Source organism: Odocoileus virginianus, chromosome 14, assembly GCF_023699985.2.
Source record: "Odocoileus virginianus isolate 20LAN1187 ecotype Illinois chromosome 14, Ovbor_1.2, whole genome shotgun sequence".
NCBI classification, from domain to species: Eukaryota; Metazoa; Chordata; class Mammalia; order Artiodactyla; family Cervidae; genus Odocoileus; species Odocoileus virginianus.
This window is the reverse complement of record NC_069687.1, coordinates 51,533,970-51,560,594: the sequence shown is the minus strand read 5'-3', so window position 1 is coordinate 51,560,594 and position 26,625 is coordinate 51,533,970. Positions and strand designations below refer to the sequence as shown.

The 26,625-nt window shown below is 38.1% G+C and overlaps 1 protein-coding gene across 1 annotated transcript in view; it reads right to left on the bottom strand.

Annotated features, from left to right (window-relative positions):
- Positions 1-284: 284 nt before the first annotated feature.
- IPO11 (importin 11) overlaps positions 285-26,625 on the bottom strand; it is a 196,246-nt gene continuing 169,905 nt past the window's right edge. Inside the window, exon 30 of the mRNA XM_020879101.2 lies at positions 285-1,655. Within this exon, the coding sequence (XP_020734760.1) occupies positions 1,491-1,655 (165 nt within the window). The 3' untranslated portion in view covers positions 285-1,490. The remainder of the gene's footprint in view (positions 1,656-26,625) is intronic.

Below are 26,625 nucleotides of genomic sequence, written 5' to 3'. Positions count from 1 at the left end.
TTGCTGTACACTGGAAACTAACAGAACACTGCTAACCAACTTCACTCCAATATAAAATAAAATTAAAAAAGAAAAGAAACATCATATTAAAGAAGTTCTGGTCATGAAATGAAAAGAGAAACTGAAACGGTAACTAGGATTTGCTACATGAAGGACTGCCGCCTACTAAGAGAGAGTCAGCACCAGACTATGAAAGAAGACCTGTCTTCAAAATTCACTGGGCCATTCCTATGAACTCATTTTTTGTGAGGCAAGAAAAATAATCAGGCAAGTCAAAGGTGAGGTATCTTTGGAAAATTTAATTTGGACCATATTTTTCTTTCTTTAGCTGAAAACATCAAATATTTTCATACATTTTGGGCTCCATGACTTACAAAGGGGCAGTGGGTTTCCTGCAGTTACATAGTATACCCAACTTTCTATAGAAAGATCAGACATTCTCCAACCTTGCTTTTGAATATTTTCTTTAAAATGCTTCAAAGGTTCTTTACAGTCAATGGCAAGTAGAACAAAGTAAGGCTTTTTTTTTCTCCTTTTTCCCCATTTTTGGTACTGCGCGTAGGAGGAATAAGGAAGGAAGACTCGTCACATCAGTGCTGGTACCCTGGGGGACTGCTGCTAGGCCCCCCATGGGCACCCCTGCACTGAGGAGCCCAAGGTGGGTGAGTGTTGAACAGCCTGTCACAGCAGAGGGGGGTCTGTGGGTTGTTAGGTCCTCTCAGGGTTCGCAGGGCTCCTGGCCTCCAGGAGTAACAAAGGAACTAGGACCAAACCATGACCAGATGTCTCCCACCTGGCACTGCAGTGCCACGGGGTCACTTCTGTGGGCCTTACAACGTGCATTTAAAGACTAAATGTAATTAGTGAAAATAACACAAGGAAAAAAAAATCTTTACTAATTCCCATATCAAATTACTAGAATGAAAATAAAAGCATCTGTCTGATAAAACATATCTTCTATTCAGTTGAAAGCAACTCCCCTGGCAAGACCATCTCAGTAATGTATATCTGTCGCTACTTGTATATTTCTGCCTGGTGCACACATTTCTTTAATTGCATCACCTGAACAGTGTTGTCACTTTTCAAACTTGTAGTCTCATTAGCTTAGAAAGGGGATAAGGCAGCCAAATTTAACTAATCTTGGTTGCAGTAAAATATCTCAGACATTAAACCTTCTTCTTCTCAAATGTTAAGAGCACATGATTAAAAGGTAATAAACACTTTCTTCTCTTAACAGGAAACTAAGCAGCTATTGTTGTCAAATCTATCTCTAGTAAACACAGGGCCCCTCATAAATATAAAATTAAATTCTTTTGAGGAATAGGTTTGTGATTTTAGTTATGTAGCATTTACATCTATTCGCTGAATTTTTGTAGTAAAAAAAGGCGTGGTCTTCGCGTCTCTTTGCTTCTTACACAAGGGATTTCTCCATCGCCCCAGCAGGCTTGCACACAAGGCGGCAGGCTGGCCTCCTCAGCCACGGCTCACGCTCAGAAGCCCTGCAGAAACTCCTGCAGCTGGGTGACGATCTCGGTGTCCACCGTCTCCATGAGGGACTGGAAGCCTTGCTCTCCCAGCAGCTCCTGCTGGGCCTTGAGCTTCTCGTAGATGAACTGCTGCAGGGACACGGTGTGCACGGGGTCCTTCAAGGCCAGCTGTGGGACAGAGAGGAGCCACACTGTGTCACAGAGGCAAAACAAGGCCCTCTGACTCGTGAGTGACCCGATCCCTTCTAATTCCTTTCACGCATCTCAAGTGCCTCTGCCTCCCTTCTCGCCCGGGACTCGAGCGCAGCCTCAGCGTGAAAGGGCTGCCGAAGAAAATTTCATCGAGTGAGTCTAACCTCAGTCCCCTGCACCTCCCAGCACAGTCGTCTGATTAGCCCAATTTCTCAACAGCTCATCCATGTAAAGAATCAAAACCGGGTGGAAAGTACCCTAAAAGGAATACAACGTGCCAACGAGCATTTAAGCAGCTTTAACATGATTGGCCAGGGTGTCTCATAGGAACGGCAGGGACTTGACTGCGGCAGCTTGGTGAGGCCCTCAGGACTGACAACGGAGATGCTGCCTTGTCCCGGATCGCTGTGTTACTTACACACATGTATATTCTTCTGGTTAAAAAGAGAAAGAAAAATAATGAGTAAAAATAGATTTTAACAACCCAAATATGTGCTCCTCCTCTATGGCTGAAGTATTTGAAAAACAAAAGAAATACAATTAAATTAAAAATAACCCATCCATCCACTTCCTAAAGATAACAATCATGACAGAAAACATTCTGGCCTCCTTGGCCTGTGGCATGCACCTATGTACATATAAATACACAATTAATAGTGCTGTTTGCACTTAAAATTATCACACAAAAAACTGTACTCTAATACATTTAAGGATTCTAAATATATTTGTCTTTTTTTTCTTACAGGCGTGTTGAAGTAATCAGTCTAATTTAAATGAAATTTTTTTTTTGCAATTTTAACTATAATTTTGCTGGATGATCTTTCATGAATAATGTTCCATGTTACTATGTATACAGCCTTTCCTCTACATTTCAGAGTATTTCTTGAGGATATCTATCACTATTTTAGAAGAATTACTAAAGTACATACATAATTTTATGACTCTTGATACATACTATCAAGTTGTTTTTCCTATTGTTTGTACCAACTTAAAAGGTGTATGAGTTTTCAGCTTGTGACACTGTTGGCACTGGTATCGTCAGTATTTACATTACTTAAAATTTAAGAACTGAAAAATAATACATCTTTGCTTTAAGCTGTATATTGCTCTCATTATCAATAATGCTGACCATGTACAAGGCTTTAAGTAAAGTTTCTGTGTGAGAAATTCTCCTTCCTTACTGAGGCTCAATTCTCTTCTATGCAGATAAAGCAGCTGAGTCAGATCTGCTGTTTGAGCCATTTAAGTAGATTTTTATATAATGACCACAAATAGAAAATGTAACTGAGAGGCAAAGACACAGGAGCCACGAATATGAAATTGAATCCCATATGTGACCATTCCAGAATTACAGAGTAAATTCATGGCAGGGATAATTTCAATACTCATTCTTCTGGAAAATGGGTAGGAGAAAGAACAGCAAGAATTGACAAGCCTGAAGATATCATTCTACAAAATGTACAGAAATTGAACATTTAAAAATACATGCTCTCCTAAGCAACATGTAATAATGTTCAATATTATTTTAATGACTAGGAAATAGACCTCTTACTAAAGAGGATGTGAACTTTGTTGAAATACTATGAATTATCTCTAACTAAAGCCATCTGCTACAATATGAGTGAAAAGAAACTGAGCTTCAACCTGATGTTCAACAAGTCACTCCAATTACTGAAACAAAGCTTAACAGTCTGGTTTAAATGAGGTTTCAATTTGCTATATGACACTGGAAGCAGTTAGCTTATCACATCTCCATTTTAATTTCCAACAGACTAATAAAGAAAGAAAAGAAAACTCAGCAGTGGCCACAGGACTGGAAAAGGTCAGTTTTCATTCCAGTACCAAAGAATGCAATGCCAAAGAATGTTCAAACTACTGCACAATTACACTTATTTCATATGTTAGCAAAGTAATGCTCAAAATTCTTCAAGCTAGGCTTCAACAGTATGTGTACTGATAACTTCCAGGCGTTCAAGTTGGATTCAGAAAAGGCATAGGAACCAGAGATTGAATTGCCAACATCCGTTGGATGATAGAAAAAGCAAGAGAATTCCAGAAAAACTTGTACTTCTGCTTCACTGACTACACTAAAGTCTTTGACCATGTGGATGACAACAAATTGGAAAATTCTTAAAGAGATGGGAATACCAGACCACCTTATACCTGTCTCCTGACAAACTTGTATGCAGGTCAAGAAGCAACAGTTCGAATAGGACATGGAACAATAGACTGGTTCAAAACTGGGAAAGGGGAATGTCAAGGCTGTATATTCTCACCCTGTTTATTTAACTTCTATGCAGACTACATCATGAAAATGCCAGGCTAGATGATGCAGAAGGTGGAATCAAGATTGCCAGGAGAAATAGCAATAACCTCAGATACACAGATGATACCACCCTTATGGCAGAAAGTGAAGAGGAACTAAACAGCCTCTTGATGAAGGTGAAAAAAGAGAGTGAAAACCTGGCTTAAAACTCAACATTCAAAAAACTAAGATAATGGCATCTCCATTTGATGATGAGATCACCAGTTCTATCAGTTCATGGCAAATAGATGGGGAAACAACAGAAACAGTGATAGACTTTATTTTCTTGGGTTTCAAAACCACTGCAGATGGTGACTGCAGCCATGAAATTAAACGATGCTTGTTCCTTGGAAGAAAAGCTATGAAAACATAGGATATTAAAAAGCAGAAGCATTACTTTGCCAACACAGGTCTGTATAGTGAAAGCTATGGTTTTTCCAGTAGTCATGTATGGATCTGAGATTTGGACCTTTAAGAAGGCTGAGCATCAGTGGATTGATGGTTTTGAACTGTGGTGTTGGAGAAGACTTGAGAGTCCCTTTGAATACAAGGAGATCAAACCAGTCAATCCTAAAGGAAATCAGTCCTGAATATTCACTGAAAGGACTGATGCTGAAGCTGAAGCTCCAATACTCTGGCCATCTGATGTGAAAAGAGCCCAACTCACTAAAAACGATCCTGATGCTGGGAAAGACTGAAGGCGGAAGGAGAGGGGGACGACAGAGGATAATACGGTTGGATGGCATCACCTATTCAATGGACATGAGTTTGAGCACGCTCTGGGAGATGGTGAAGTGGTGAAGGACAGGGAAGCCTGACGTGCTGCAGTCCATGGGGCCGCAAAGAGTCAAACACAACTGATGACTAAACAATAACAAAACCCCACCAGATGTGGCAGAACACCTCATCAGTATATTTTTAAAAGTGTATTTTAAAAGTGATCAGTCATGAGAAGATTAAAAGCATTTATCTGCTTTATAAGGACAGTTGTGGAGGGAAGAAGGAATTAAAAAAAAAACAAACATACAGAATCTCTAAGTGCATACCTTGCATGTGTCATGTGTGCTCAGTAATCATGTCCAACTCTTTGTGGCCCCGTGGGCTGCAGCTCACCAGGCTCTTCTGTCCTAGGATTTTCCAGGCAAGAATACTGGAGTGGGTTGCCATTTCCTCCTCCAGGGGATCTTCCTGACCCAACGATTGAACCCGTCTCCCGCATAGCAGGTGGATTCTTTACCACTGAGCCACCTGGGAAGCCCTAACTGTATACCTCAAAGGATCTTAAAAAAAAAAAAAAAAAAACACCACTATATTTCATTAAAAGAAAATACACATCAACAAATAAATGTCTATTTTGGCTTGTGGTAGACATTCATTAATCATAGCTATTAATACTTTATTTTGAAGAATTAAAGCAGATTGACCAAATGATTGCCTAGAGAAGATCACTGCACATGCACAAAAAAATCCAGACACTATTTTTTTGAAGGTAATAATGCCTATGCATGTGTGTGTGAGTCGCTTCAGCAGTGTCCCACTCTTTTTGACCCATGGACTGTAGCCCACCAAGCTCTTCTGTCTATGGGATTCTCCAGGCAAGAATACTGGAGGGGGTTGCCATGTCCTTCTCCATGGGATCTTCCCAACCTAGGATCAAACCTGCCTCTCCTGCATCCCAGGCAGATTCTTCACCATTAGAGTCACCTGGAAAGCCCAAAAATGCCCGTAGTCACTAAAATTAGGAGACCCTGAAGTCACTGAGAATGTTTTTAAAACTATTACTTTTATTTAAATAATGTCCACTTGACATAATTATCTGATTTAATGTGAAAATACACAGAATGCCTACCATGTTTACCAAGGGGCATGTTCTCAAGAAAATAATTATTTTTCTAATGTAGTAAGTAAACTGTAACTAGGAAGATACTGGACATTATACATAAACATAAGGAGGCTCCAAAAGGTGGAGAGATGGCAGACCAGGGAGCCTAGCACCCAAGGAACAACACAGTGTTGAGCGCTCTTTCTTCTTGCCTAATAAATTCCAGATCTGGGGCTGAAGAAGCCAGCAACTGGCAATACCCATGAGCACAGAAATCTCCAGCAAAATATCTACGAGATCTCTAGCCCAAGGACGAGGAAAGGACCACACAGCAAGAGAAAGACACTGAGACACCTGCTCTCCTTCAGACAAGCACCACTGAGTAAGCTGTGGCCCACTCACACTGTGCGGTCACAAGGGCGCCCCTCTCCCGTGTGCGGGAGCCCTGGGGACCTTGAACTCTCCTTTCTCGCCTCGGGAGGTATCTGTGGAGGCTCTGTGGGGAACGTGGCCTTCTTCCCCTACCTGGCAGTAACAAAGTGGCACATCTACTTCTCCTGTCAGAGCAGGATCAGAAGAAACCAGTTAAAACAGAAGGTTTAAATACGACTCAGAGTCTCACAACATAATACTAAAAGTGGCCAGTTTTCAATAGAAATCACTTACAACACCAACCAAAAGGAGAGGTCGTGGCCAAGAGTGAAGTGGGTTTAATTATAAAAGGGTTCCAAATGCTGATTCATTAATTTCAATATTCTGGCTGTGAAGTTATAGTTTTACAAGATGTCCTCATCCAGTGGAAGATGGATCATCCTCCATCCATCCGTCAGTGGACATTCAGTGATGTCCTCATCACTGGAGGACATGAACAGTTAACAGTTTATAAACTAGAGAGATCATTAATCTGGCAACCTCAATGACCAAGAATACACTGGGAGGCAAGGAGTTAACTTCTAAAGATGAATGATCAAAATAGTTTGGCACATATATGCCCAATTTAAACAAAGTATTCATAGAAGAATCTTACAAAATCAAATTATTTATTCTTCTTTCCCAAACATATTCTAACAGGTGTGATTACCTTTGCTGAGGTGCACAAATTTGAGGAGATAAACACCTGCTACAGGGAAAACAAAGGCAACAATATTGAGGTTCAACTGACAACATGGAAATATTGGGAGCAATGAGAAGAAACAGAAAATTATTAAACATCCGAACCAGACAAGATGCAATATGTGGTATTCTGGACTGAATCCTGCAACTAAGAGCATGAGCAGAAATCTGGTGAAATTTAAATAAAGCATGGAGTTTAGTTAATAGTAATATACCAAGGTGGGTTTCTCAGTTTTGATAAATGTACAACGGTAATGTAAGATGTTGACTTTAGGGAAAATTGGGTGAAGGGTGCATGAGAATACTCTGTACTATCTTTGTTACTTTTCTGTAGACCTAAAACTATTTCAAACTAAAAAGATTACCTTTATGCCAGTACCATACCATTTTAATTACTGTGGCCTTGTAATATATTTTGAAATCAGGGCATGTGATGCCTCCAGCTTTGTTCTTTTTCAAGACTGTCTTGGCTGGCTATTTAAGATCTTTTATGGTTCTATATGAATTTTAGAATTGTGTTTTTCATTTCTCTAAAAATTGCCATTGACATTTTGATAGGAATTGCACCAAATCTGTAAATTGCTTCGGGTAGTACAGACCTCTTAACAATATTAAGCCTTCCAATCCATAAACATGGATATCTATTTGTTTTTAAATTCTCTTATGAATATTTTATAATTTTTGGCATACAAGTCTTTCATTTCTTTAGTTAAGTTTATGCCTAAGTATTTTATACTTTTTGAGGCTATTGTAACTTTTTAATTTCTTGATTTTTTTCTCTTAATTTCTAATTTTTTTCTAAATTTCTTAATTTAGTTTTCTTAATTTCCTTTTTAGATAATTATTAGCACATAGAAAACACACTGAATTTCTGCACATTGATTCTGTATCCTGCAACTTTACTAAATTCATTTATTAGGTCTAGTATTTTTTTTAACAGTGTCTTCAGGGGTTTCTCTATATAAGATCACATCATCTGTAAGTATGAACAGTTTTACTCCTATCATTTCAATTTGTATGCCTTTAATTTCTTTTTTCTTTTCTTTTTTTTTGCTTAATTGCTCCAGCTAGGATTTTCAGAAATGAATAGAGAGATCAGAAATAAATCTACACATATACAGTTACCTACTCATCTTCAATAAGGGTCCCAAGAATGCACAGTGGGAAAAGGATAGCCTCTTCAACAAAGTGTGTTGGGAAACTGTATATCCATATCTAAAACCTTTACCTTATACCACACACAAAAGTCAACTCAAAATTAAAGACTTAAACATAAGACCTCAAACCGCAAAATGCCTATAATATTGGGGAAAATCTGTACGACTCTGGCACTGGCAATGATTTCATGGATGTGATACCAAGAAACACATGCAACAAAATAAACACGGGAAACTATGTCCAACAAAACTTTAATTGAAAGTTATTTAAAAATACAGATTTAGACTAAAAAATACTCTCCTCTGTGGATATATGGTTTGGGGACAAACTGCTGTAGAAGTCTGAATTAGTTGACAAAAATGTTCATTATATACACAGAATGTCTAATCAGTAAGACTGGCAAGTTCATTTTCAAAATGATAAAAACTGACAACCTTAGTCTTTGAGTCACATCCAAAGCTGATTCTTCTCAAGCTAATGGCATCAGTAGATGCCACTAGACTACGGACTTCCAATTTCTTGGTTTTGTTCTTTCTGTTGTGTCCATATGCCTAATCCCCATTCTTGCCCTTCAAGAAAGCACATGATAATTTAAGAAATATTTCCATTAAAATGGTTATAAGATTTGGAAACTTATAACATTTTTCAGTTATTAGCAGAAGATAACTAGACAGAATTTCCTGACTCCAAGGTAATGCCTAAACAATGAAGTGCTAATAACCTGACTCACTTCAAAAGTACATTCACTGGACTTTAATAAGCAAGTAGTTCAATTCCCTGGTATTGAAATTATTACTCTAAGACAGAATGATTCTGGTTGAACTGTATAAAGGTCCTTCTGTTGGTTAAAAAAAAAAAAAATAAGGTCCTTCTGTTGGTAATGATAGCTTTCTGCTATAACAACTGACCCGTAAGGTGTTTAGTCTCTAAAGTTGGTACAAGATTTTTAGCTCCTGTGGTGCTACTTGCCAAGATTCATGCATATTTCATGAGATTTTTATTCCTTAAAACTAAAAAACATTCCATTGCATTAATCTTCAGTTTCACCCAGCATGAATTTGGTAAAGCTGAATCTTTTATTCTCTTAGGTTATATGGCATATTGGGTCATTGTTCACTTTTCTCCATATACCTTATGATAATGTTTCAGAAATTATTCACAGTTACAGTTTTCCATATAATATTTTGCTAAAGAGAAAAAGTTTCCTACCTTAGAGAAAAATACAGAAGATGTTTTCAAAGAATAATATACTTTCTATAAAATCTCACAGATTATGTATAAACACACTGGCTATGCAATAGGACAAAAATCTTAAAAGGAAAATTTGCCTACAAGGTATTTAACCATGTAGCCTTTAAAAATTCTTTAGTTTTGATCCTTTGTTTAAAATTATCTTCTTTTTTGACCTTTGATTGTTTTACTAAAAGGTAACTCAATTTCTAAAATATATCTAAATAATTTAAAATTTCTAAAATCTCTTAGGATATAAATTCTCCTCCTTTTGTGGCTTAACAAAGAGTTTGAGGCCTGTAGATAAGGCCTGCAGATATCAACCAGAACCCACTTCATTAATGATGGCAAATTTAGTCACTAATTACACCCAGTGTGAAGCCCAAATTCCAAGGGAGTCACCTGAGATTTTTACTTTATTCTATTTTAAAATTTATTTTTATTTTAATCACTGTTATGGTTGCTCCTTGAGGAATTTAGTTTACAATTTTTATCTGATGAGCTTGTAAGTAAAGAAACTATCTTACACTGCTATGTCTAAAAAGAGTGGGATGGAGACTTGTTTTATTCTACTATACCTTTCCTTATAAAGTACATTAAATCTTTTGCAAAGTAAGTTTGAGAGAAATGCACAATTTAAACAATGAGCCAAGTATTTATTTCAAGCCCAGCTCTGAGGAACAGAACATCTGCTTATTTCTTTATATCTGTCTTGGTATGGAATGTTCTCCATCAGAGCAATTAAATAGAAATCAAAATATTCTATTTATATTACTAAACTCCAACCACAAGCAAGGCATGTGCTAGGCACAGGCTAGGCCCTTCACTCAAAGAATCCTAGGAAGCAAGGGAATCTTCAGCAATATAACCAAAAATTCTGAAAGAATGATGGTTCAATGTGCTTGGCAGCACTGGGAACAGTCTGAGAAACTGTTTAAAATGCTGATGTCTAAGTCTTACTTCTAGAAATCCTGATTTAACTGGTTTCAGGCACCAGGATTTTTTTTGAAAGCTCTCCAGGTGATTCTGATGTACATCTAAAAGTGAGAAACCCTGTTATAGAAAAATTTTGAGGATTAAGATCTTAGAAAGTGAAAGTGTTAGTCACTCAGTCACATCTGACTCTTTGCAACCCCGAGGACCATGTCTTCTGTCCATGTAATTCTCCAGGCAAGGAGAGTGGATGGGGTGGGTTGCCATTCCCTTTTCCAGGGGCTCTTCCTGAACCAGGGATTGAACCCAGGTCTCCCACATTGCGGCTTAGCGGGAAAGAATCTGATTGCAATGCAGGAGCTTCAGGAGACCTGGGTTCGATCCCTGAAATGGGAAGATCCCCTGCAAGAGGGCATGGAAACCCACATGGACAAAGGAGCCCGGAGGGCTACAGTCCATAGGGTCGCAAAGAGTCAGACAAAACTGAAGTGAGTTTTAGCAAGCAAACAAGTTGCCATACTGCAGGCAGATTCTTAACCATCTGAGCCACCTAAAATCTCAAGTGAACCTAAAAAAAAAAAAAAAAAAAAAAAAAAACTTTGTATTTTTACATTCATTCAAATAAAAAGAATATATGTAACAGACTGAATAAAACATATGAAACAATTCCCATTTACTACCATCTATTTTCTAGAAATAGATGGTATCTAGAAAAATATTTCCTTTATTCTTTAGTTTCAGTGAAACATTTTTAAGTTCCTTTTGCTTACTGTATGCATAAGGAGCCAGTCAGTGTCCCTAATCTATTTCAAAAAGTTGGATTATCATCCATCAAATTGTAAACCATTAATAATTTACAAAAATGACAATATGAAGGCAATGAACACTTTCCAACCTGACCATTGCTGGTATAGCAAAACTGTTAGGAATTTGCAGTATTTTAAGACTTGTTTCTGGGAAGGGAAATACTGTTCTATGGCTGTTTAACCTAAATTCGCTGGAGTACTTGAGATGATATCATGCACGATTTAAATTGCATTGTGTGTTTATTTTAGTAGGCAGACTTGGCACAGAACAAAGGAATACACAGCATGCCTCCAGGACTGAGTTATCTGTGGAAGTCAAACGGAAAACTCAAAAAACAGCAGCACTGTGATTAACGAAGATGGGACTCTACGACAAGGTTTTAGAAAACAACACAACTGAAGCATTTCAAAATATCTGTACCACTATTACCTTTTAATGTTGGAGTTTATTTAAATCTAGGCTACCAACATTTATTTCATTTCCATAAAAACAGACTAACCACAAGCAGAATATCTACAATACCCAATGGATTTAAGACCATAAATGAGCTTGTACCAGTCTCTGAGAATTCCTCTTGTTTTATATTCAAGGAATAAATTCATCGTGAAATGGAACAAGTAGTTTCAGAAGCAATTCACCAACATCAAAGGCTAGACCTTTCCTGAAGAAAGGTCATCCAAATCGCCAGTAAATAGTTCATGTTAACTGCTGACTTACATGTTTAAAGAAATTTGCTACCATTAGCATCTAATTCAGTGAAAGGTTATTGAGAATCCATTTTGTACCATTCTACATACGTGTGTGTGTGTGTGTGTGTGCGTGCGTGCGCTAAGTCGCTTCAGTCACGTCTGACTTTGCAACCCTATGGACTGCAGCCAGGCTCCCCTGTCTGTAGTCAGGGTCTTCTGTCCATGGGATTCTTCAGACAAAAGTGGGTAGCTGTGCCCTCCAGAGTATCTTCCTGACCCAGGGATTGAACCCCTATCTCTTAAGTCTCCTGTACTGGCAGGCAGACTCTTCACCACTAGCACCACCTGGGAAGCCCTCAACATATATAACCTGTATGTAAAATGCGTTGGGGGGGCAGGGTAACATGAAAATTAGTGGTGTAGTAAAATTTTTTATATTAAATGGTAAAAAGCTGCTGCATCATTTGTTCTTTGGAATGAGACAGCGACTGTGTGTATGTGTGATAAAAGAGAAGATAAAGAGAGAAGGTGGGGAGAGGTAAAGAGGGTGCCAGGAGAGACAATGAAGAGAAGATATATCTCTCAGTTACCCAGGTCAGAAGAAAGCTAGCTGGTGATGTGGCATATCGAATAGCATCAGTATTCAGTGGGTGGAAGCAGTTAATCTGTAGTTAAATGAGTGGAGCAGGAAAACACTATCAAGTTCTCTTGGCAAGGATAATACTGGACGCCTCGTCCCCACTGTATGGCTAAACACAATCTCAAACCTCTTCTTGCCAAAAGTTTTCTGTGCTACTTTTTCTTTTACTGAGAAAAATTTTAAAAAGTCACCGGATGATAGAATTTCTTTTTAAATACATATACATCTGGTCTACAACGAAAAAATGAGAAAAGGATCTCTCATTAGAAACACTGGCTTTATAACCAAACTTAGTTAGAACATATAGGTATTCTGTAAAATAACCAAGAAGTTAGTGTAAAAAAAAAAAAACATTGAGGTTTAAAACCCCCAAAATGACAAAGTCAAAAGATTCCCTTTTATTTAGAGAAATTCTGACACGGTACATTACCTTTTCTTTTTCTTTTTTGAGTAGAACACAATTTTGTTTATAAAAGACAAAACCATCTATAACATCTACTTACAGTTTTTCAATTAAAAGAAAATCTATGTGGATTTTTGGTGCAGCGGGCCACATTAGTGGCAGTCTGTCAGGGAAGATAAAAGGACTAATGGATACACTTCTTGGTTAATAATTCTGGAGTTTGTGGAAATGTAGAAAGGTTAAAAAAATGTACAAAAGAAGACAGCCTATAGTTTAACAGTCACATTACATAATGCCATTTTCTTAAAGAAAAAAAAATGAACATCTATAAAATTCAAATGTAAAATATGCTAAGGAATTATGAGTAAAAGATCTACACAGAAAACTTTAGTTCAAAGGAAAGAGAAAAACAGTTATTAATAATAAAGCCTTCTTCCCCAAAAATTGGATATAACAATGAAAATGTGGAGACAGTATTTATGGAATTTAGAGTTTATACCCCAATTTACAAAAGTCAATTGGTATCTGAAGTTTCATGGGCTCCAGTCATTTATTCAGTTATAGTATATGAGTTAGCAAATTCATGGTAGAGCATGATTGTACAACAATCTTCTACAATACAAATCTGACCAGGTCACTCTTTGATGACAACTTTTTAATGCCTCCCTGTTCCTACCAAATAAAATCCAGATTCCCAGATATCCACAGCTACTGTAATAACCACAACTTACTATCTCTGCCCATATAGATAAGAAGGCCAGAAAAGTCTCACTGGGCTAAAATCCAGGTGTGTCAGCAGGGCTGCTTTCCTTTCTGAAGGTTTAGGTGAGAATCTGTCTGCTTGGCTTTTATTCTAGCAGCCTTCTCACTCCATCTTTAAAGCAACAGGAGATGGAACCTTTTTGATACAGCATCATTCTGACCTCTCCGCCTGCCTTCCTCTTCGCTTCTATGGACTCTAGTGATTACACTTGACCCACCTGAATAATCTCTTTTGTGATCAGCCAATTAGCAACCGGAATTCCACTTTGCTGTGCAACAAAACATGGTCATGGAGGACACAACATATTCATAGCTCCAGGGACTAGGACACAGATGTCCCTGAAGATGAAAGGGATTATTCTGCCTACCACACTTAGTGTAGATTATACCAGGCCCTCTACAACCCAGCTTCTTTTGATACACAGTGCTGCTGCTGCTGCTAAGTCGTTTCAGTCGTGTCCGACTGTGCAACCCCATAGACGGCAGCCCACCAGGCTCCGCCATCCCTGGGATTCTCCAGGTAAGAACATTGGACTGGGCTGCCATTTCCTTCTCCAGTGCATGAAAGTGAAAAGTGAAAGTGAAGTCGCTCAGTCGTGTCCGACTCTTAGCGACCCCATGGACCACAGCTACCAGGCTCCTCCGTCCATGGAATTTTCCAGGCAAGAGTACTGGAGTGGGGTGCTATTGTCTTCTCCACTGATACACAGGAGGCACCTAAAAAATGTCTGAGTGACATTCCCCCCATGGCCCACTGTTCAGTGAAGTAAGACAAAGAACTACTTCTCCTGAGTATCGCAGCATGCTTAGCAAGCATCACTGGCTCCTACCCACTAAACACCCACAGCACTTCTCTGGCCTTGTGACAAAAGAAATATCTTTCAGACAATGCTGTAAGTCCTGGGGTTGGGAACAACTATTAAACAAGGATCCATTGTTTGTATCTAAAATAATGCAAACCTACCTAATTCACACAATGACATAAAGCCATTTTGACTAGGGTTAAGAAAGTCATCCGTTTCTTTATTTCTTCCAGCTCAGTAAAAATGTGGTGGGAAAGAAGTTAACTTCAGTTTAAGTTAAAAGAAAGTTAAAAATAACACTTGGCTACTTTCTATAACAAAAGCTTTCTTCTTTTATATCTGTTTTAAAGTAATTTATTTCAAAGGGACAGTTCCAAAAAAAAAATCAGATGACCTATTAATATGATCTTCACATACACTATCACATGTTAGATATTAAAAAAAAAAAGCATAAAATTGTGAAAGCTGTTTTAAATCATTTCACTTTGCTGTGGTTTATGTAAAAATGAACTCAAGTAGCTAGGATACAATGAAATCCTATGAAATAATTAACTTGTTAGTTCTTTAGTTAACAAATCCTCTTTCATCAGAAAGGATATTTTATTTGTATCCCTTTATACAGAATTAAATCATTTTAATTGCTTTAATACAAATGAGCATGTTCTTTCTCATATTTTCTTCATTTGATTCTGAATCACAATAGCACACCTTAGCTATTGATAAAACTATGTCTTTATTCATATCACACAGGGTGAGATAACAAAGAAGCACTTACTTTCAATGCACTGCTCAAAAGAATTAGCTGGAATATAATGTGAATGTATGTATGTATTAGAAAGATTTAAGAAACAGTCCAAAAGGAAAATAAATCTGCAATTCTTAGCATCAAAACAGCAGAATTCTTAACATCAAAACAGTCTTATGTCTATGACTTTCAAACAGTCCTGTTTTTGCTGTTTTCCAGTAATCGTACCTCTTTCTCACTTTAGACTGAGATAATTAACAATTCTTTAGTAAGTGTTTAGTTTATCTTAAAAATTATATTATGATGAATTTTCAAGTAAAATATCCTCAGAAATCATTAATGAGTATTAAAATACACTGTTAGGTTATAGTATAGGCAGGGATATAGACTATAATATGGAGTTCTCAAATTCATGCAAGTCTGGCCATGTAGTACCTAATAAAGGTAGCATTTCAAAATGGTAAAGAAGAGGTATGCTACGGATTAATCTTGTGACAGAAGCCATATATGTATGTGTGTATGTGTATAAACACATATCTAAAGTTGATGCTCAATTCACTCTTATCAAAAAATTTCCAGTTAAAGATTTAAATGGAGTAAGCCCATTAAAAACAAGAGAAATTATTAGTGGGGGTAGCCATTCCAATCATGCCATAAAACGAGACACAACAAAAGAAGAGTTCAAAAAAAAAAAGGTTAAAATTAACAAATCACTAACAATTAAAAAGGTGAAAACAACTACCACTGAAAACAACACATGGTGATGATCTCTCAAACAGCTGCGCAGATCTGGATCGACAGTTGCTCAGAAGACAACGCTTCATCTTTCAGAAAGTCAAAGGAAGTGAAAAGGAAAAATAAAGCCTCACTAACAGCTGTAAGGGGGAGTCTAAGAATTGAAGCAGAGACCACTATTTGCAAAACTGTACCAGGACTTACAAACAGAAAAACTATCCTAAATCATGGTTTGCTAGACAAGCATTCTAAGCTCAAACTCTTTTAACACAGCTCATTGAGATCCATGTGCTCCAAGACAAGAAAATTGACGACTGGTCTAATGATAACTGCATGAACTTGTGTTAAAGTTAAGACCAATGACTGTCCCAGCAAAACGACTGGCTTACAAATTCTGACCAGTCTTTGACAAAACCATTCTATGACTAAACTTCAGCCCTCTAAGCCCTATAAAACTCTTTCTTAATTCACTCACTGTGACACATCCCATGTTCCCCAATGTGTGCCTTCTCCCTCATTTTAACAACCTAATAAGCCTAACTTTGGTTCCTAGTTTTAGACAGACAGACAAACTGACAAACAGATAGATGAATAAATGGAAACAAAGGTAAGAATTAAGGGCTGATTTCTTTAATCTATAGAGTTTGTTTAGTTTTCTGACGGTGGCTTAATGAACTACTCCAAACCATGAGTCATAAAACAACTGCTTTGTTAATGTTAATGGAGTCAGTGGATCCGGAATTCTTAACTGTAAACAGAGGATGGACTGCCTCTGCTCCATGGTCTCTGGGTCTTCATTTGAGGAGACTTGAAGGCCAGAAGTGACTCACTCAAGTCATCTTGGGAGTTGGAACCATCCGAAGACTCACTTATGTGTCTAGCAATTAATGCTTGTTGTTATCCGTGACTACAGCTGGGGAAAATAAGACCTATGTTCTCCTTGTGGATGCTGGGGTTCCCTTACAGCATGGCAGCTGGGGTCCGAGAATAAGTGTTCCTGGAGAATAAAGTGGAATCTATATCTAATGATCTAGACTGAGAAGTCATAAAACATCAGCAAGCCTGACCAGTTTCAACAAAAGGAAATACAGATGTATCCTTTTAAGGAGGAAGAATGTCAAAGTCACACTTTAAGAATAGCATGTGGAATGGGAGATATTATTATGACCATTCCTGGGAAACAATCTGTCATTTTCATTTAAAACCAAAGGGGAAAAAAAAACATAATTTCTAATAAAAAAATATAAACAAGTCATTCATCAGCCTCACTCATAATTAGAGAAGGTACATTAAATAACAAATTACTGCTTTCTAATTATCATATTGCCCAGGGTACAGGATAATTTATATACCACCACTGGGCATACAAATTTAAATTGCTAGTTGTTTTCCTTGAAGTGATGTGCTTGCTTTCAAGAAAATGCCAAATGCTCAAGTCTGAATAATCATTTTTATCTTTCAAATGCTCTTTCACATCCACATTCAAGTGGTATTCATGAACAAGGTTTAATTCGGCTCAAAACTCAATCAAAAAGTAGTTTTCCTCAAGACCAACCATTGTCAGAGGACATTACCATTTTGACAGAAAATATTTAAAACATGTACACTCAAGAGTGGAGATTTAGGAAACTTAATAATTTGTACTGTGTCATCAAAAACACTCTAAATTGAAACTGGCTTTAAAAAACAAAAACTGTACGGAGGAGCCAAGATGGCGGAGGAATGGGACGCGGAGACCACTTTCTCCCCTACAAATTCATCGAAAGAATATCTGAACACTGAGCAAACTTCACAAAACAACTTCTGACCGCTAGCAAAAGACATCAGGCACCCAGAAAAGCAGCCCATCGTCTTCGAAAGGAGGTAGGACAACATATAAAAGATAAAAAGAGACAAAAGAGCTAGGGACGGAGAGCCATCCTGGGAAGGGAGTCTTAATAGAGGAAGTTTTCAAACACCAGGACTCACGGGCGGGTATGGGGGAGGTTTTCGAATCTCGGAGGGGAACCTAACTGGGAGGGAAAATAAATAAAACCCACAGATTACATGCCTAAAAACAACTCCCAGCAAAAAAGTACCCCAGATGCCCGCATCCGCCACCTGCAAGGGGTGGAACGGAGAGGAGCAGGCGGCTTTGCTTAGGGTAAGGACCAGGCCCGAATGCCCTGAGGGCAATCGGAGGGAGCTAACTTGAGATACCAACTTAAACTGTGGGATAGCAAGAGAGAGAGAGAGAAAATTAACCGGCCCAAACACACTGCTGGCCATTCACAGAACAAAAAGACTGAGCAATTCCAGAGAAGACCGGCCCATCCCCACCAGAGGCAGGAGGCAGGAGGCACGGGGGGAGGGGGAAGGGGCAAACGCGGCCCCAGAGACAGCACCACCTACCAAACTGCAAACAGGCCTCCAGTTTCTAACCAAAGACTTCCTGAGAGTCTGGATGGTCGACATCCGCCGGGAGGGTCACGGCTAGAGGCCAGATCCCAAGAATAGAGACAAGGCGCACGCACCCAACTGGCGTGCGAGGAAACTGAGGCTGGGGCCACAGAGGGGATAAGGCGCACCGCACCCGGGGAGAGTGCACCCGTCAAGCTCCTGGCTGCCTGAGCTGCTCGCCCGGGGAAGGCACAAAACGCAGGCCCAACTGAGTCCGCGCTTTTGTGGAATACCCGAAAACTGGAACTGCACGCCAGGCAGGGCCCACTCCATATAGAGCAGCCGGGAGCCTGAGCAGTGTAGACGGGGAAAGCACAGACACCCGTGAGCAGGGGCAAACCCAGTGTGGCCGGAACACTGCGAGTGCTCCCCACACACAGCTTTATCTGTCTGCAGCGCCCCTCCCTCCCCGCAGCGCGACTGAACAAGAAAACCTAAAAAAGAGACCACATCGGCCCACCTCTGTCAGGGCAGAAATTAGACACTGAAGACACCGGAAAACAGAAGCCAAATAAACAAAGGGAACCGCTTCAGAAGGGACCGGTGCAACAGATTAAAATCCCTGTAGATAACACCGACTACACCAGAAAGGGCCTATAGATATTGAGAAGTGTAAGCTGGAACAAGGTGCTATCTGAAACTGAACCAAACCAACACTGACAGCAACAGCTCCAGAGAAATTACTAGATATATTTTTACTTTTTCTTTTAATTAAAAAATTTTTTTTTTATTTTTTTATTTTCTCTTTTATTTTCTTTTAAAATTCCCTATTACTCCCCCCATTACTCCTTAACTTTCATTTTCACATATTTTTACTGTTTTTTTTAATTAGGAAAAAATTTTTTTTTCTTGTTTTATTTTTTTTCTCTTATTTGCTTTTAAAGTCCTCTATTACTCCTCTATTACTCCTTAATTTTCATTTTCATTTCACTATAACCTTGCAAAAAAAAAAAGGATAAGCCATAATTTTAAACCGAACTGCATATATATTTCTAAAATTTTTTGTTTTTGTTTGTAATATTGTATTTTTAAGAGTCTAACCTCTACTCCAGATTTTTAATCTTTGTTTTTCAGTATTTGATATCAATTTTGGACATTTAAGAATCCAATATTCAGTACCCATTTTTACTCAGGAGTGTGTTGATTACTCTTTCCCACTTTTGACTCTCTGTTATCTAACTCAGAACACCTCTATTTCCCCCTTTCCCCTTCTCTTCCCAATCCAATTCTGTGAATCTTTGTGGTCTCTAGGCTACGGAGAACACTTTGGGAACAGACAACTGCGTAGATCTGTCTCTCTCCTCTTGAGTCCCCCTTTTTCTCCTCCTGCTCATCTCTATCTCCCCCCTCTCTCTCCTCTTCTTCATGTTACTCTGTGAACCTCTCTGGGTGTCCCTCACGGTGGAGAACCTTTTCACCATTAACCTAGAAGTTTTATTATCAGTGCTGTATAGTTGGAGCAGTCTTGCGACTACTAGAAGAATAAAACTGAAATCCAGAGGCAGGAGACTTAAGCCCGAAACCTGAGAACACCAGAAAACTCCTGACTACACGGAACATTAAGTAATAAGACACCATCCAAAAGCCTCCATACCTACACTGAAACCAACCACCACCCAAGAGCCAATAAGTTCCAGAGCAAGACATACCATGCAAATTCTCCAGCAACGCAGGAACATAGCCCTGAACGTCAACATACAGGCTGCCCAAAGTCATACCTAACACATAGACCCATCGCAAAACTCATTACTGGACACTCCACTGCACTCCAGAGAGAAGAAATCCAGTTTCACGCACCAGAACACCAACGTAAGCTTCCCTAACCAGGAAACCTTGACAAGCCAATCATCCAACACTACCCACTGGGTGAAACCTCCACATTAAAAAGGAATCACAGACCACTAGAATACAGAAAGCCCACTCCAGACACAGCAATCTAAACAAGATGAAAAGGCAGAGAAATACCCAACAGCTAAAGGAACATGAAAAATGCCCACCAAGTCAAACAAAAGAGAAGGAGATAGGGAATCTACCTGAAAAAGAATTTAGAATAATGATAATAAAAATGATCCAAAATCCTGAAAACAAAATGGAGTTACAGATAAATAGCCTGGAGACAAAGATTGAGAAGCTGCAAGAAATGTTTAATAAGGACCTAGAAGAAATAAAAAAGAGTCAATTAAAAATGAATAATGCAATAAATGAGATCAAAAACACTCTGGAGGCAACCAACAGTAGAATAATGGAGACAGAAGATAGGATAGGTGAGGTAGAAGATAAACTGGTGGAAATAAATGAAGCAGAGAGGAACAAAAAAAAAAGAATCAAAAGAAATGAAGACAACCTCAGGGACCTCTGGGACAATGTGAAACGCCCCAATATTCGAATCATAGGAGTCCCAGAAGAAGAAGACCAAAAGAAAGGCCATGAGAAAATACTCAAGGAGATAATAGCTAAAAACTTCCCTAAAATGGGGAAGGAAATAGCCACCCAAGTCCAAGAAACCCAGAGAGTCCCAAACAGGATAAACCCAAAGCAAAACACCCCAAGACACATATTAATCACATTAACAAAGATCAAACACAAAGAACAAATATTAAAAGCAGCAAGGGAGAAACAACAAATAACACACAAAGGGATTCCCATAAGGATAACAGCTGATCTATCAATAGAAACCCTTCAGGCCAGAAGGGAATGGCAGGACATCCTTCAAGTAATGAAAGAGAATAACCTACAACCTAGATTACTCTACCCAGCAAGGATCTCATTCAGATATGAAGGAGAATTCAAAAGCTTTACAGACAAGCAAAAGCTGAGATTTCAGCACCACCAAACCAGCTCTTCAACAAATGCTAAAGGATCTTCTCCAGACAGGAAACACAGAAAGGTTGTATAAACGCGAACCCAAAACAACAAAGTAAATGGCAACGGGACCATACCTATCAATAATTACCTTAAATGTAAATGGGCTGAATGCCCCAACCAAAAGACAAAGACTAGCTAAATGGATACAAAAATAAGACCCCTATATATGCTATCTACAAGAGACCCACCTCAAAACAAGGGACACATACAGACTAAAAGTGAAGGGCTGGAAAAAAATATTTCATGCAAACAGAGACCAAAAAAAAGCAGGAGTCACAATACTCATATCAGATAAAATAGACTTTAAAATAAAGGCTGTGAAAAGAGACAAAGAAGGACACTACATAATGACCAAAGGATCAATCCAAGAAGAAGATATAACAATTATAAATATATATGTACCCAACATAGGAGCACCACAATATGTAAGGCAAACACTAACGAGTATGAAAGAGGAAATTAACAGTAACACAATAATAGTGTGAGACTTTAATACCCCACTCACAACTATGGATAGATCAACTAAACAGAAAATTAACAAGGAAACACAAACTTTAAATGATACAATGGACCAGCTAGACCTAATTGATATCTATAGGACATTTCACCCCAAAACAATCAACTTCACCTTTTTCTCAAGTGGACACGGAACCTTCTCCAGAATAGATATTGTCCTTGGCCATAAATCTAGCCTTGGTAAATTCAAAAAAATTGAAATCATTCCAGGCATCTTTTCTGACCACAGTGCAATAAGATTAGATCTCAATTACAGGAAAAAAATTATTAAAAATTCAAACATATGGAGGTTAAATAACACGCTTCTGAATAACCAACAAATCATAGGAGAAATCAAAAAAGAAATCAAAATATGCATAGAAATGCATGAAAATGAAAACACAACAACCCAAAACCTATGGGACACTGTAAAAGCAGTGCTAAGGGGAAGGTTCATAGCATTACAGGCTTACCTCAAGAAACAAGAAAAAAGTCAAATAAATAACCTAACTCTACACCTAAAGCAACTAGAGAAGGAAGAAATGAAGAACCCCAGGGTTAGTAGAAGGAAAGAAATCTTAAAAATTAGGGCAGAAATAAATGCAAAAGAAACTAGAGACCATAGCAAAAATCAACAAAGCTAAAAGCTGGTTTTTTGAAAAAATAAACAAAATTGACAAACCATTAGCAAGACTCATTAAGAAACAAAGGGAGAAGAACCAAATTAGCAAAATTAGAAATTAAAATGGAGATCACGACAGACAATCACGACAGACAACACTGAAATACAAAGGATCATAAGAGACTACTACCAGCAGCTCTATGCCAATAAAATGGACAACTTGGAAGAAATGGACAAATTCTTAGAAAAGTATAACTTTCCAAAACTGAACCAGGAAAAAATAGAAGATCTTAACAGACCCATCACAAGCAAGGAAATCGAAACTGTAATCAGAAATCTTCCAGCAAACAAAAGCCCAGGACCAGATGGCTTCACAGCTGCATTCTACCGAAAATTTAGAGAAGAGCTAACACCTATCTTACTCAAACTCTTCCAGAAAATTGCAGAAGAAGGTAAACTTCCAAACTCATTCTATGAGGCCACCATCACCCTAATTCCAAAACCAGACAAAGATGCCACAAAAAAAGAAAACTACAGGCCAATATCACTGATGAATAGATGCAAAAATCCTTAACAAAATTCTAGCAAACAGAATCCAACAACATATTAAAAAGATCATACATCATGACCAAGTGGGCTTTATCCCAGGAATGCAAGGATTCTTTAATATCTGCAAGTCAATCAATGTAATACACCACATTAACAAATTGAAAGATAAAAACCATATGATTATCTCAATAGATGCAGAAAAAGCCTTTGACAAAATTCAACATCCTTTTATGATTAAAACTCTCCAGAAAGTAGGAATACAAGGAACATACCTCAACATAATAAAAGCTATATATGACAAACTCACAGCAAGCATTACCCTCAATGGTAAAAAATTGAAAGCAGTTCCCCTGAAATCAGGAACAAGACAAGGGTGCCCACTCTCACCACTACTATTCAACATAGTTTTGGAAGTTTTGGCCACAGCAATCAGAGCAGAAAAAGAAGTAAAAGGAATCCAGATAGGAAAAGAAGTGAAACTCTCACTGTTTGTAGATGACATGATCCTCTACATAGAAAACCCTAAAGACTCCCCCAGAAAATTACTAGAGCTAATCAATGAATATAGTAAAGTTGCAGGATATAAAATTAACACACAGAAATCCCTTGCATTCCTATACACTAACAATGAGAAAACAGAAAGAGAAATTAAGGAAACAATACCATTCACCATTGCAACAAAAAGAATAAAATACTTAGGAGTATATCTCCCTAAAGAAACAAAAGACCTATACATAGAAAACTATAAAACACTGATGAAAGAAATCAAAGAGGACACAAACAGATGGAGAAATATACCGTGTTCATGGATTGGAAGAATCAATATTGTCAAAATGGCTATACTACCCAAAGCAATCTATAGATTCAATGCAATCCCTATCAAGCTACCAACAGTATTTTTCACAGAACTAGAACAAATAATTTCACAATTTGTATGGAAATACAAAAAACCTCGAATAGCCAAAGTAATCTTGAGAAAGAAGAATGGAACTGGAGGAATCAACCTGCCTGACTTCAGACTCTACTACAAAGCCACAGTCATCAAGACAGTATGGTACTGGCACAAAGACAGAAATATAGATCAATGGAACAGAATAGAAAGCCCAGAGATAAATCCACGAACCTATGGTCACCTTATCTTTGACAAAGGAGGCAAGGATATACAATGGAAAAAAGACAACCTTTTTAACAAGCAGTGCTGGGAAAACTGGTCAACCACTCGTAAAAGAATGAAACTAGAACACTTTCTAACACCATACACAAAAAAAAAACTCAAAATGGATTAAAGATCTAAATGTAAGACCAGAAACTATTAAACTCCTAGAGGAGAACACAGGCAAAACACTCTCCAACATAAATCACAGCAGGATCCTCTATGACCCACCTCCCAGAATATTGGAAATACAAGCAAAAATAAACAAAGGGGACCTAATAAAACTTAAAAGCTTTTGCACAACAAAGGAAACTATAAGCAAGGTGAAAAGACAGCCCTCAGATTGGAAGAAAATAATAGCAAACGAAGCAACAGACAAAGGATTCATCTCAAAAATATACAAGCAACTCCTGAAGCTCAATTCCAGAAAAATAAATGACACAATCAAAAAATGGGCCAAAGAGCTAAACAGACATTTCTAAAAGAAGACATACAGATGGCTAACAAACACATGAAAAGATGCTCAACATCACTCATTATCAGAGAAATGCAAATCAAAACCACAATGAGGTACCATTACATGCCAGTCAGGATGGCTGCTATCCAAAAGTCTACAAGCAATAAATGCTGGAGAGGGTGTGGAGAAAAGGGAACCCTCTTACACTGTTGGTGGGAATGCAAACTAGTACAGCCACTATGGAGAAATAGAACTGCCATATGACCCAGCAATCCCACTTCTGGGTATACACACTGAGGAAACCAGATCTGAAAGAGACACGTGCACCCCAATGTTCATTGCAGCACTGTTTATAATAGCCAGGACGTGGAAGCAACCTAGATGCCCATCAGCAGACAAATGGATAAGGAAGCTGTGGTACATATACACCATGGAATATTACTCAGCCATTAAAAAGAATTCATTTGAATCAGTTCTAATGAGATGGATGAAACTGGAGCCCATTATACAGAGTGAAGTTAAGCCAGAAAGATAAAGACCAATACAGTATACTAACGCATATATATGGAATTTAAAAAGATAACAGTAACCCTATATGCAAAACAGAAAAAGAGACACAGATGTACAGAACAGACTTTTGGACTCTGTGGGAGAAGGCGAGGGTGGGATGTTTCGAGAGAACAGCATCGAAACATATATATTATGTAGGGTGAAGCAGATCACCAGCCCAGGCTGGATGCATGAGACAAGTGCTCAGGGCTGGTGCACTGGGAAGACCCAGAGGAATCGGGTGGAGAGGGAGGTGGGAGGGGGGATCGGGATGGGGAATACATGTAAATCCATGGCTAATTCATGTCAATGTATGACAAAAACCACTACAATATTGTAAAGTAATTAGCTTCCAACTAATAAAAATAAATGGGAAAAAAAAAACTAAGACTATGGTAGTGGAGAAAATGATGACTACTAGTATAGTTGTATAGTTAGCATTGACCTTATCTATGCTGAAGTGCCAGCAGTTATACCCACCACTGGGTACCCCATATGGTTTTATCACCACCAGTACAACTGTTCACACAATGAAAAGGGAAAGAAAGCTTATTATTATTATAAATGTTGCCTTGGAAAAGGGTATTCTGCATCAGACAAAGATTTCATGACTTTTAAATTAGTATAGGTTACTTTCATAATTAAAAAAAAAAGAAAAGTCTTCAAAACAGGAACTTCCTGATGTAGAACAATTCTTTGAAAAGGTTTCCTAAATTTCCCTTTCTTCAAAAGACAGGCTCCTTATAAAAACACAACTAGCACTACTGATAATTTATTGAGAAAAAGAAAGAAGCAGTAGAGGAATAAAGTAGGAAAAACCATCAAGAAGACAGTCTAAAGTTCACTGGAATGTTACCTAAGTACTCCTAAACTAAGTCATATTCTTCATCTAGAATATGAAGATTTTATTTGCTTGGAGGTGTGGGGGTGTGCGTGCTCAGTTACGTCCGACTCTGTGTTACCCCAAGAACTTTAGTCTGCCAGGCTCCTGTGTTCATGGGATTATCCAGGCAAGAATATCAGAGTGGGTTGCTATTTCCTCCTCCAGGGGATCTTCCCAACCTAGGGATCAAACCCATGTCTCTTGTATCTTCTTTATATACACTGAGTCAATGCCAAATCGCCAAAGTTTCCCAGTGAAGAGTGGCAAATTACTGAACTCTAAGGTTTTTAGTAACAATTCAAGTTGTTCTTGTTCAGTCACTCAGTCATGTCAGACTCTTTGCAAGTAAATAATGAATAACGACACTGCCTCACTAAAATTAAAAAGCTCAATACAAGTGAGTTTTTTTTAATACTCAAGAACAATACTGATGTCAGCAAGCAATTAATCTCAAATCTTAACTAAAAACAAAAACTTAGAAGCATCATTTCATTTACTTCCAAGGGCATTTTCAATAGAATTGTCTTTTCCAGTGTCTTTTGATTATTATGTAGCCTACTGTGAAAGATCTTAACCTCTGGACTTCAGACTACTTTTTGATTAACATTTTAGTTCCATCAAGGGAAAAACTACTATCTCAGGAGGATGTCTGGTTATCAATTTGTGATTTTATTACATCTCAGTTGGATTATTTCAAGTCATTATTTCCTATCCTCTTGGATATTTTAATGTCACATGCAACTCTACAGTTTGTGAGAGTTGAATTAACCACTGCAATAGCGTATTTCA